The sequence below is a fragment of the Sinocyclocheilus rhinocerous genome, unplaced genomic scaffold, assembly GCF_001515625.1.
Source record: "Sinocyclocheilus rhinocerous isolate Xijiao unplaced genomic scaffold, SAMN03320098_v1.1 scaffold78, whole genome shotgun sequence".
NCBI lineage: Eukaryota > Metazoa > Chordata > Actinopteri > Cypriniformes > Cyprinidae > Sinocyclocheilus > Sinocyclocheilus rhinocerous.
Genome location: NW_015637122.1, coordinates 280,048 through 294,045, shown reverse-complemented (window position 1 = coordinate 294,045; position 13,998 = coordinate 280,048). Strand labels below are relative to the sequence as shown.

Here is a 13,998-nt window from a genome sequence, read left to right as displayed (position 1 = left end):
AAGCGGAGTCCAGCCCGGGGTCGTCACATGTGGTTGCCGCAAGCCCGCCGGACGCTCCTTTGTCAAATCCGCCGGCCGCGCCGTTCTCAAGCCCGTCCGCCGCCGCTCACTCAAGCCGGCCTCCGCTCACTCTAGCCCGTCGTGTGTTTCATTGTGAAAGCGAAACTACTTTGTTTGGCCTTCCAAAAGAGGACACGACTAGAAATCAGTGGTTAAGTTGTATTTACAACACTGTTCCAGTCAGTTTCAACCCAAATATTCAGATGTGTCCAGCGCATTTTATGGAGGACTGTTTCCTGATCCTGGAAGAGTAGACTACAATGCCGGCAGTTCTGACTCACGTAAAGTACGTTTTCATTTAAAGGATTTGCCACTGATGATTCAAACGCGAGTTTTGAGCAGTGTAGAGTAGCGTTTGTAGTTTGTCATTTCTCCGATCACAAATGCAGACATGGTTTTATGTTTACGGGGCGCGATGCAACACAACGCGTAAAAAGATAGTAAGTCATAATCCGTAATTATGTCCCCACTGGATGCAACAAATGCCTCGTTTATAATAGGTTTTAATGTTTTTGTCTCGTCACTCCGGCCGGACAGGAGAAAATAATGTGTTTTTTTAACCTTAAACCGCATAAACACATTTCATTACACCAAATACACAAAATAATGTTCTTTTTAGCAACATCATATGACCCCTTTAAACACTGGCAAAAATTCTAAACAAATGAAATTCATAAACTTTAGTGATGATGCAACACTACTTCGATTGTGCAAGTGATAATTCCTGTGTCAACTGTGCAGCTCGCTTATAGTGCAGACGCGATGTGATTTGAAGTAATTTGCGCATTTTGAGAGGGAAAGAGAGAGCACGGTCATTCACTCACACTGTTTGTGAAATTATGTCTCACAGAAAGTTTTCAAATTACTTTGAGTTATTTAATGAAGAAATATGAATTGTACCTCACCTTCAGCATTATAATTTTCACCCGCGCCGAACAGAGACTGAGACTGTGCCGCTGCATGTCGTGCCAAACCTCGCACGGCAGACGCATCATCAGTTTGAGATCGTTTTCTTAAGATCAGCCGTTTTAGAGACTGCCGATCAAACATCCCAAAGTGATTATCGGCAGATAGTGATCGGTAGCCGATCAATCGGAGCACCCTATATATATATAAACAGTGAAAACAATGAAAATAGAAAAACAAATTGACAAAAAAAGGTTAAATAAAAATATATTTAAAAAACAGTGAAAACAATGAAAATGGAAAAACAAATTGACAAAAAAATATTTACAGTACAGAGAAAATGGTGGTTGTTTTAGTTATTCTGATTCTGCCTTGGTTAATATGTCTTGTAATCTTTTTTTTTTCCTGGTGCTTTTCATGCTTTTCATGCTCATTGTGTGCTAATTCAAGGTCTGAAGTGTTTAAGCTTCAAGCAATAAGGAAACTTAATGACTTTTTATCAGTAACACTGCACATTATAATTATAATATCATTCAGTGACCTAAATAAACAAAACCTAGACAGCATACACACAAATCTACACACATAGCATACACATAAATGTGGGCCCTATGAAATGTTTTTCTTTCACTCAATCAAACCACATTTCAGTCCCCATCTCATTCATCATTATTTTCATTTCAAATGAGGAACAGGACATTTAGACTCTTTTTGACCTGGTGACTAGCATCTGGTATTACAGTCACCTGGTAAAATCGTATTTGGCGTTCAAATGGTGATGGGAAAACAGGGAAATATTTGGGTATTTTAAAATGGTGATTTCTAGAGCTGGAAAAGTAATGAAAAATATTGCTGCAAGCAGCAATTACAGGGCCAAGCACTACAGAAGCAAGCATCAGACCAACTGCAGAAATTAGTAATTGAAGCCATTTTTGATGATTTTGGTTAAAATGGCTGAAATCATAAATACAACCTCTAGTAATATGATTTAATGGCTTATCACGTTTGAACAATAGGTGGTGCTGTTGTTGAATCGATGTGATGTGTTCTGTGTGAGTTGACAATGGCACACACAAAGTTTGGTGTCAATGTCAAAGCTTTGCAGAGATACAGCCTCAGACGTAGTTTGGCATCATGCCTCAAATTTGTTGCGGCGCTATGCATAAACGGTTTTGTCTATCAACACGAAATCCATAACTTTTTGTCAGCACAGTCTGAAGATAATTTGACTCGATTTTTGTGAAAATGTGACCAACAGTCTAGGAGGAGTTTGAAAAAGTTGAAAAAAAAACGGGTGACGGGTAAATTAGGTGGCGTTGTGACCAAATTGATGTGGCATGGTCAGTGTGACGTGACAATGGCACATAAAAAGTTTGGTGTCAATATGTCAAAGCTTTGCAAAGATACAGCCTCAGATGCAGTTTGGCATCATTCCAGCAAATTCGTTGATGTGTTAAATGATAACCATTCTGTATATCGGCACGAAATCCATAACATTTTGGCAGCATGGTCTGACGATGATCTGAGTCAAATTTGGTGAAAATCGGACCAATGGTCTAAGAGGAGTTCGAAAAAGTAGTTTTACAACATAAATCAAAATGGCGGACAGGAAGTTTGACCAACTATGGCATAATTGGTATCTATGTTCTCGGCATGATCCAAGGAATCTGTCAAGACCAGTCTCATTACTCCTATATTACTCATATAGGCTAATTGAAACAAAAGTTATTAGCATTTTTGTAAACTTCATTATAACTTTTGACCACAAGGTGGCGCTGCCCTGGGACTTTGACTTTGAGTACTGTCAGGGCATGGTGCTGAAGACACATACCAAGTTTCGTAACGATATGCCAGTGCATTCGTAAAACATAGCATTTTACGACAAAATTTAAATTGGCCGACGCAAAAAATGCCTGACATGGGAAAAGTGGGTATGGTTCGACTCGGCATGCCGCACCAAATCTAAAGAGACCAGTTTGAATTTTGGTCAAACCATTCAGAAGTTATAAGCAAAAATAAAAAATGTTTAATCTCCTCACCACTAGGTGGCACAGCGCCAAAACTGTGCAGGTAGCCTCAGGTCATGGCTGTTATAACACACACCAAGTTTGGTCTCAATACGCCAAACCGTTGAGGAGATATAGCCTCACATCCATTTTTACATGCTCTTCGTCAAATTCGTTCGCGCATTATTTGAGAACAGTTTGACTAATCAACTTGAATTCCATAACTTTTTGCCAGCATGGTCTGAAGATGATCTGAGCCAATTTTGGTGAAAATCAGACAAACCGTCTAGGACGAGTTCGAAAAAGTTGTTTTTTCGAGCTATTAAAAATAGCGAAAAGACTAGACCTTACGATTTTTTAATTTTCAGAGGAAAAAAATAATTTTTCTTCTAGACTTTATGGTTCAAAAGTTATTAGCATAAACATGAGTGAAACTTTGGACAAGTGGTGGCGCTAGAGAGTTTGAGTTAGAGACACTAAATTTGCTGTGGTTAATGATGAGACTGTCCTCTATCATTGTGCCAAATTTCACAACTTTCCCACAGGCGGTTCTATGGACTGCCATAGACCTAAGAGCGGAAGAAGAAGAAGAAGAAGAAAACTAACGGTTTCAATAAGTGCCTACGCACCTTCGGTGCTTGGCTTCTAATTAAAAATATATAAGTAATCACAAACTACTGGAAAAGTGATAGAAATGAATTGGCAAAAAGCTGTGGGAACCCGTGAATGCAGTATTTCATAAACATTTGATAATTTTTTGATTGTGGACTCTAGACTGTCACTCAAAGTAAACATGAATTTCACCCCTTTTTGCTTCCGTAATGTGGTGTATTTCTCAGTGCAAAAGGATAATTAGTGAGAAAATAATGTAGGCTGATTTTATCAACTGTGATTGATTGGATCATGAACAAACCAGAGTTTGCAAAAACAGTGCCTAAAGATCAATTTGTTTCTTGATTGACATTAGCCAGTATCTATATGTCAGCAGAAAATGAGGAAGATTAAGTTTTTACTTTCTTTTTCTATTGTGAAATTTGCATGGGCAATTCTTTCATCCGTATGTGAAATTCCCAGTCGCGTGGATTCCTATTGAAATGACTGGATTTTGCAAATCTGACTACACCTTAATAAAGTATCATTTTACTTTGCAACAAATAAAACTCTTCTTCTGTGTGGTACGAGTATTACTCCAAGATAAGATTCTTTAGCTGTGTGATAACACACGATAACAGCATCGACTCCTGTAGCTCATGCGATGCTCAGATCCCAAACTCAAGCTTCTGTTTCCAGCTGGAGGGTTTGAGTCATGTGACCTTCCTTTCAAGTTTGAACCCTAAGGTCCAGACTTGTTTCTTTCCCAATATCTAACCATGTCATGTGGTCATTCAGTCCAAAGATGCACTATAGTGTTTGCTCAGTTAATATCTGGTAATTCTGACCCAATACTTCATTCAAACTGCTACTGATCATTTCTAAAGTGATTGTGGTGGTGTTAGAATGTTATTTACTTAGGTGTTAGATGTAGTCATTAAAACCTTGAGTAACTTGTTCCACATTTGGGGTATACGGACAGGAATGAGAAGTCAAATCATGCTGCTGTGCTTATTGAGGAGAAGTTATGTTTCTAAGCAATCAGACTTGATTTTTACTTGTTGGATGATAAAATAAGTGAATAAAGGCCAAGTTGGAGAGCAAAATATCATAAAAATGGACCAAGCAACCGCATATATGCTATAGCAACATCCCAGCATGATGGCAGTGAGTTTTGATCTCTCACATTTTTTTTTTTTTTTTGCCAAAGGATGTAAAATGTAAATTTCTAATTCTTCTCAAAAGCAGCTTGTTTTTTGGTCATGCACTAAATAACCCCAAAAACATGGTAAACGACCTCTGACCTTTCTAGAGTTACTCATTACCATGGATCTGTGCTGTTCCTGTTAATCATTAAACTTTTTTGCTGTGTTTAGAGAAAAATATCCTAATCATTAGTTATTATAAGATGACTGACGTGCATTTATGTATTTATTTATTTATATATTCCAGTAATAATTTTGGTTTAGCTTACATTTTCAGGAAAAGAAAGTTTTCATAAAAAAAAAAGCTGGGAGAAGTTCCGTCTGTGACATTTGTACTTTATAAACACTTTCAGAGCTCTGCTTATGCTTGTGTTTTTACTGTACGTACTTCCTCTTTGTTATTTTGGCCACTTCCTGGCTTCTTTTTGGCTGCTTATCTTTGTTGACGTCATCACTGTTTGTTTCCTCAGACATTCAATAATCATCCTGCTTCTGTTTGGCTGTTGATTACAGACTAACTGTTTGCATATTTGAAAAACATCCAGATATGTCTTTCAGCTTCTGACACAGAGTTTTGGTGTTACCCTCAAACCTACCCATACCACCAAACCTGTCCCTAACCTTACCCGTTTCCCACCTCAGTAGCAGCAAAAGTGTTTTGCAGTACTATATGAACACAATAAGTACATTGTACTTATTTTTTGATGTAAGTACATAGTAGTTAAGGCCACTTAATATAAAGTGGGACCCAATTTTCCAAGTAAAATGAACTCATTTAATTCATGTAATTAATGAACAGCATGGGAAGAGTAACAGTTTTACAGTCATTGCACATAAACCTATGTGAAATATTGAGTATAGCGCGCTTGATTCCGTGCATGCGTGTTTGGACCTGCGCTTTGAATCAGAGAGGGCTTCTGGTACTGCAAAGAACTCTTTTTAAAGGACCACTGATGAAAAGGTTCTTTATGGCCCCATTTCTTCCAGATCAGAAGCTGCGATTGTCATGCGTATCTTTCAGTGAAGCACGGTTCTGTGATCAGCAGTAAATCTCCATCCAAAGGCCAGAGGGCGCTCTCGCACTGAAACTCCAAATACGCCTCGCAGAAGAAACCCAGAAAATGCCTATCACTGCAGCTGAATAAACAGAAGATTTAACTGCTTTTATTGATTCAACGTGACTAATAAACACATGACAACGGCAATATATGGTTCATCTGAGTTCTTATTATTATAATTTTCATTAAAATAAAGTATATTTATAATGCAATGCCTTTATCACTGCTTAAATACTATGAAATATGTTGCGTGCCTTATTCTGTGTAAGAAGCCACATCATCTCACAGAAGGATTTATTTCAAACACTCGACTGACATTATGAAGTGAGTTTGGAGTAAAAAATATGTTATTAAATGTGGTATTTTCACATGCTTTCAGATGGAGCAGCAAAATATGTTATTAAATGTATTTTCACATGCTTTCAGATGGAGCAGCATTTACTATACAGAGCCGTAGTTCACTGAGAAGCTATGCAAACAGCTGTCATTATCGCGAACGATTTCTTCGATTTCATAATCGCGCAATAGAATCGTCTGCGATTTTTTTTTTGCGTAACAGTCAGTGAACTACGGCTATGTGTAGTAAATTCTGCTCCATCTGAAAGCACGTGATGATGATTTCCTGCTGATTACAGAACCGGCATTACTATCAAAATGCGCATGACAATCGCATTCGATTAATCGTGCAGCCCTAATTTACAGTACACATCAATGCGGTGTACATCATACTTTACTGAGTGTTTGTGTGTTTAATAAGGATGTGAGTACTAGAGTACTCAGACTTGACAGCGACGATCGATCATATTTTTTAATTCACTGCAATCATCATTATATATAATATCTCTGATTGGTTATTGCAGCATTTTGGGTGGTACCTGAGCTCTGACTGGTTAGTATTAGGACAGCATGCCTTCCACTGGTGGTTCCCACTTTCACAGTCCTTAGTAAATAGAAATCTTTTCCAACATTATAAATGTCTTCACTATTACTTTTGATCAATTTAATGTACCCTTGATTAATAAAAGTATTCATTTCTCTCTTTTTTAACTTAACACAAATGTTTGAAAAGTAGCATTGTTTCCATAAAAATGTTAAGCAGCAAAAACTGTTTTCAACATTGATAATATTCAGAAATATTTCTTGAGCAGCAAATCAGCGTATTAGAATAATTTCTGAAGGATCATGTGATATCCATGTGAGCTTTGATCACAGCAAGTCATTATTTATAATAAATAAAAAGAAAATAAGTAGAAAAAATAGACAAAGAATAGAGAATGCTAGTGTTAAATACTCTTTTTTTTTCATTTTAAATAAAACAAATAGTTAAAATAGAATTAGAATAGAGAGTACTAGAGTTAGAGGGTCAAATGAAGATGAAAGAGATGTGTTTTCAGCTGTTTCTTGAAAATATTAAGGACTCAGCTGCTTGGATTGAGTTGGGCAGGTCATTCCACCAGGAGGGAACAGTTAATGTAAAAGTCTGTGAAAGTTTTATCATAGGTAGAATGCAAAATGTTTCAATACAAGCATTTCATTTAAATGTAATTTATGTAATATTTCAAGCCTTTAACCCACTTGGGAAAATCAACCCATGGCAACAGTTTAAAAGTAGCCCAATTCTGTGGAAAGAACGCGGACCTGGCAACCCTACATCCAACAAGAGCTTCCGGAGTCAGATCTGACTGATCACAGGTCAAGAATAAGGAGAGATGACTGACAAGACCATGCTTGTGTATTTGCTGCTCAACAGATCCTGAGCTCATTGACAAATATCTGATCTTGTAAGATGTGCTTCCTTTACACAGAGTGCGCGTGATCGTGAAATCGAAAGTGAAAGTGAACAGCGCAAACGCTCATTCAAAAGAGATTTAAATACTCCACATATTGAGAGCAGGTCCCTGACACGCCAAAATTATACAATATTAGAATGTTTAAAGGAGTGGACGCGAAAATCGCGGTAGCGAAACATGTTGTGAGCGGGACTAAGAAAACAGCCGAATCCCGGACATTTTGGGTGATTAAGAAATCCCGGCCGGACGCATTTTTCCAGGTCCAAAAAGAGGACATGCCGGGGGAAAAGAGGACATATGGTCACCCTATTCAAACCTAAAACTGTTCTTTTAAATTGTAATAGTATTTCACAATATTACTATTTCTGTTGTGTTTTTGATCAAATAAATGCAGCCTTGGTTAGCATAAGAAACTTTTTCCAAAAACAAAACAAAAAATCTTACCAATAAGATTATTTCTCTACATCTTTGTCTTTACAGTGAAGAGGTTTCGTGAACCTGTCGGAGTAAGAAGATCGTGGAGGATCTGGTAATAATATTAAACATTAGTCAAGAATTATGGTAAAATAATAGAACAAAAGAGAGCAAACTCTCATTCTTTTTTTCCCCTCCAGGTTCTTTGATACGTCAAAGCAGGCCATTGGAGCTCTTTGCATGCATTTTGCCAATATTTTCTTGTCCACACTCACCAATGAAGATCCCTGTTCTCTGTGAGTCAATTAGTAGCCTAATTATTTGTCAAGTTTATTGCTTTAACCTGGCATTAAACCAACCGAATGGCCCTTTTCTGTTTTTACAGATATCTGTTGAACTTCCTGTTGGATGCCACATTGGGAATGCTGGTGATCTGGGTGGGGGTGAAGGTTGTTTCCAAGATAGTGGAACACAAGCAGCTAACACTGCTGATGTTTGGAGAATATGGTGAGTTACACTGATGGAAGCTGGTTCTAATGGGTGAACAGTGGGGAGAAGGGGTCAGTTTAAAGTCCAAGACTGCTGTCATAATGACCACAAAAACAAAAGAGAAACTGATGCATCTATTTAAGCCGTTTGTTACCACTAGAGGGCGCTGTATGATTTACATTTCTAATATGTTTGGGTAGTATCCCCACATTTGCTTATTCCCTGTGAGGGATTTCCTTGGTAAAACACCATAGAAAAAAATCTAATTACACACACATACATTCACACACACGTGTGCACATGCACTCAAAGCAGATGGAATACGCCCACCGTTTCATATGATTTTGGCCAGACAATTGTTCATGACTGTTTTTCTGCTTAGATCAGTTTTTGAATCCCTGTTTTGACTGTGCGCCATGTCCAATTTACCATAACATTCGGAGGCTGATCAGTTAAGTGCTCAAATGCTAAAAACAGTCCTAATACTATAATAAAAAAATACCAGCACTTTGTTTTCCCTCATATTCCCTCATTATAAGTTAAAGATAATTATTTTTTAATTTATTATTATTATTATTTTAAATATGGAAGAACATTGAGTGCCATATAAACAAATAAATAAATCTTTCATTAAAAGCACCAATGTACTTGCCATTCTAGGTTTCAATAAATAATAATTATTATAATGTAATAATGTAATAAAAATTACATGTTGTGTATTTATTTTATATGCATATTCATTAAATAAATTAATATATTGATTTATTTACTGACACGTTTCATGAATTTTATATATATATAACTTTAAAATTATTTACATTGTCATATATTTATTTGTATTTTTGACATGATTATTTGTTTATTGAAATATATATTTATTCATTTTATAAGCATATTTTATGGTTTATTTATTTATTGACACATTACATGGTTTATTTATTGGTTTACTTATTCGTAGAATGAATGTATTTATTTATATATTTACTGACATATTTCAGTAAATGAATAAATTAATATATATTTATTTAATGAAAGATCGCAGGGCCTTGTGGTCTTATATATTGATCGCAACATTTGCATTGTTTACCTTGCCGTTTTTTTTTTTGTTGTTGCTACTGATCCCTTAGCAACTACATTTCAACAGTGTTAAACACTTCAGAAAATGTAATAAATCATAGTTATTTTTTGAATGTCTCTTTCTGTCTTTTAGGTGATCCTCCTCGGATAGCGGCCTGGTTGGCTCAGTGCTCAGTGTATTTACTCCTTGTTGCTCTGGAGAAAAGTGTGGTCACTCTGGTGCTGCTCATTCCCGGGTGGACCAATGTAAGATAAACAATCACACACTCAAACTTCCTGTTATCGTCACACACCACTGGCATCATTTCCCTCTGCAATATTTCATAATACCAGCCTAGGATGGACAAAACTAGAATCGGTCTCTGATCCAAATATTTTTTAAATTTGTTTTGGATATTTTCCTGCCTAATGCAATGACATTCAAAACGATCACAAAATGCTGTTTGGGATATTGAATGTTTTCAGTGCTTGTGTAAAAAAAAAAAACAAGTCAGTCCCATCTGTATCTTTTGTTCTTTTTGTTTATGAATCAACGTAAATAGACAAATTACTATTTGTACTGAAGGACATTCTACTAGTATGGAAGGATGACATGAGGACAGAGACTACGGAGATTATATTTCATCTGGATTAGTGTGGGAATAATAGATTATCTATGCATGATTTTCTTTAAAGGCTTATTTTAATTTCAGTGAAATAAGCTATGTATTTATTTATTTACATACTTAATACACTCTCAGAAAACAAGGTACAACGCTGTGACTGGGGCAGTAGCCTCAGGTACAAAAGCTAAAAGATACATCTTTGTACCGTATTTACCCCTAAATGGTACATATTAGTACTTTAAAAGTGCATATTAGTACCTAAAGTGTGCCTTTTAAAAGGGTACTGCCCCAGTGACAGCTTTGTACCTTTTTTCTTTCTGAGAGTGTATATGCAATTTGAGACGAGTTGTAAATTTTAATGGAAAAAAATTAATTAATAGTATGTATAATTGTACATGCTATTATTTCAATTCATATTTAATACATTAAATTCCATACTTTCTCACTGTAGGGTGTCTAGACTTTCTAGAAAATGTTTGACTTTTTTTTTTAATTATTATTTATTATTCATCAGATGGACATATATTTCTTGAAGCGTTGACAACTGGTGTGTTTGTGTGTGTTGTAGCTGGAGGAGGTGGTGCTGGACTACATCCCAAACCCACAGCTGGAGTTGGCCATTGTCATGCTGATCGTGCCTTTCATTGTCAACGTGAGTCATTCAAGATTAATGCATGAAATCTATCTATCTATCTATCTATCTATCTGTCTGTCTGTCTGTCTGTCTGTCTGTCTATCGTCGGTCTGTCGGTCTGTCTGTCTGTCTGTCTGTCTGTCTATCAATCTTTCTTTATATACTATAATGCAACTTATTTCTGTAAATATATGTGTTTCAGTCTATAATGTTCTGGGTGGTGGACAGCTTAACAATGCGGAAATATAAGAAAAGGACGTCTCTGGAGGGCTCACGTGACTGTCCTAAGCAAGTAGAGGTGTTGCCAAATGAGAGCAATGACGAAGCTGAGGTGAGAATATTCATGTAATGTCCCAATAAATGCACATTTCACATTGGTGTTTTGACCAAAATTGTAATGTTTATTGTTATATGGTGTATCACACTATCAAGCAGTGAAATGTAACCAAAGCACATTTTTTGTAGTCTTTATCCATTTTTAAGCCATTTTTAAAGGGTTGTTGCCAGTGTGGTGTAGTTTAGTGTGTGTGCTTATAGTATAGCTCAGTAATTGCTACTTGACTAATTACTATTTGCCATTTAAAGTAGCTGATGCTTTTGACTTACAGTTCACTTTATATACAGAGACAAGTCCTTGTGTAACCTGGGTTAAAGTAGCTCGCAGTAGTGTGCTGTAAAAAAATATTTTGTGACAAAATTTACATTTACAAATTTTAATAATGTTGAAAATGTTCTTTAATATGACAGCCTGTACATTTTGTCTGTAAGTTATTTTAATGGTCAGGTAGCAGTACAGTAGTTCGTTAAGGTAACAAAAATGCCCATTCTCATGTTTTACTCATGGGTCACTTCTTGCAGGATTTGAAGTGAAGCGTGCCATTTCTGTGGCCCCAAAGAGAATTGCAAAAGCTTTCATCATTTCATCATGTGCAATCCCTAGGATGTTCTTTATCCTGCTGTGTTTATCAAATCAGTGTTGAGATCCAGGTACAAATGAGTCAGTAAAAATTCCTTAACCTGATCCTAATGACCCTGTTCCCCATATCTGTCCCTGTGGACATTTCATCCTAGTTTGGATTAATTCAGTGGTCCTCAGCTGGTTAGTCTCAGGCCTGTAGAATAAAGTAGGAAAAACAAAGCTAATGCAAATAATAAAATGCAGTTAACCATATAATTGTGTATAAGTAGAATGCCATGGATTTACTACATTTTACAATGGAGGAGTGGCACAGTTTATGCTATTGATCTAAAAAAAAAAAACATGTAGAAATTATCCAATTGAGACAGAAGAGTAGAAGACAGATGTGTAACTTGACAATTGACAGAAACCTCATCCTCAAAAATCATAAAAAATACACAAAACAAAATTAAATTTGACCTAGACTTTCTAGGTCAAAATACACATTAGAATGATCAGACAGACAGACTAAAATGTGTTTTCTGTGTTGAACTCAAGAGCTGTCAAGAGCATGAAACCATCAACATTCAGCATTATTTTGCCTATTCAGACTTAAACTACTTCAGTCTGTGTGCATTGAATTTATTTAATACACGAGTTTCACAATTTGAGTTGAATTACTGAAATAAATGAACTTTTCCACGACATTCTAATTTATTGAGATGCACCTGTATGTTACATTGATAATTTTCCATATTATTGGGCTTATGCGGTTTATGGTATAATATTAATAAATTAAAATGTTTGATTTTACAGACAGCCACTTGATGCCCAGTGTAAAATCTGGGTCCTGAAGCAAAACTATTTAAAAACCACTGGACCAGTTTAATTTTTATTAGCTTGGATTTACTCTTGCATATGATTTAAAATGAAATCTGCCAGCTGAAATGAATGTTTTATTTCTGAATAGTTTGATTGTGTGTTTGTGTATTGCATTCTTCTTCTTGAATGGTGGGATTGTGCTATATGAATGTGATTACAGGACAGATATTTTTTTAATATCTTCGTCATTTGACCAAAGACCTTTCCAAAGGCCAGTGACCTGTAGGGTCAAATGGTTTCCATTTGTTGGGCAATACAGGGTCTTTGCCATCTCTTTTACTTTGTGTTCTTCGTCTCCGCTTTCATTTTTTCTCATCCCTCTTTCCCTCACTCCTCCAGTTGTGGAAGTGTGCCAGCTGCTCACAAATCATCCATTTGTTCAGCGGGAGCAGTGACATTTGGAAAATGTTTCCATAAGCTCATGCTATAGAGAATGAATCCAAATATGTTTGATGAGTGCCGATATGAACGAGAACATATACAACTGGTCTAGTGTCAATCTCCTGCTGAACCCATGCATCTGGGCTTGTGGTGTTATAGTCAGTAGATTTATGCAACTATAAAGTGATCCAGCTCACACGAACGGGAAAACGATCATGTGTAAAATCTGGCCAGGCTCTTCAGCTGACCTCAAACTGTGTTTATATGTTTGTGTAGGTGCTGCTAAAGGAAGATGAAGATGATGCTACAGTGTGTTCTGAACGGGAAGAGCACGTCTCAACAGAAGAGGCGTTAATACAAGTCTGAATGGAAGTTTAGAACACACTCGTTTAGAAGTATACTTTCTTAAACGCTAGATCTCTGTTCCTAAACCTAGTGAGCGGCCTTGTTGTTTACTTCCTGCATAGGCAGATACCTTCCAAATGGAAACTCATAAGTGACTGATTTGGAATACTCTAATTAAGTATAAACTCTGCAACACACACGTTATCTTCACACTGGAGACTGGACTCGGTTGATACCAAGAGAGTGTGACGTTAGCATTTGCTAAGCTATCAACACAATGCTCAATACTTGACACGATACTATGTAAAAGTGTCCATTTTTAGATTGATAGATACTTTTTAGTATTGAATGAAATTGAACTTTAAGTGTATTTATTTATCATCAACATTTCATTTATGTAATTTGTATGCTAGTGTGGTTTGGAACAGCCTTCTTGTTGGGAGAGTGCCAATGATGCTTAAAATAGAGCTTTTCGTGGGAGTACACTTTAGAGAGTAGACTTACAATTGATTTCAATTGAGGGGTGTTTACACAGCACCATTCTCAACTAAAATCTGAAAACTTTTTTATGCATTTTTACCACTTATGTACACCACAACAGCATTTTGGGGGGTCTGAAACCACAAACTTTTCAAAATGTGTTTCAAAGTGCAATTT

The 13,998-nt window shown here is 36.4% G+C and overlaps 1 protein-coding gene across 1 annotated transcript in view; it reads left to right on the top strand.

The window, feature by feature from the left end:
• Positions 1-13,998, top strand: part of LOC107748459 (store-operated calcium entry regulator STIMATE-like) — a 15,630-nt gene extending 1,632 nt beyond the window's left edge. Inside the window, exons 2-8 of the mRNA XM_016563238.1 lie at positions 8,097-8,145; positions 8,231-8,326; positions 8,416-8,537; positions 9,730-9,842; positions 10,770-10,853; positions 11,038-11,166; positions 13,273-13,998. Coding sequence (XP_016418724.1) covers positions 8,097-8,145; positions 8,231-8,326; positions 8,416-8,537; positions 9,730-9,842; positions 10,770-10,853; positions 11,038-11,166; positions 13,273-13,362 — 683 coding nt within the window. The 3' untranslated portion in view covers positions 13,363-13,998. The remainder of the gene's footprint in view (positions 1-8,096; positions 8,146-8,230; positions 8,327-8,415; positions 8,538-9,729; positions 9,843-10,769; positions 10,854-11,037; positions 11,167-13,272) is intronic.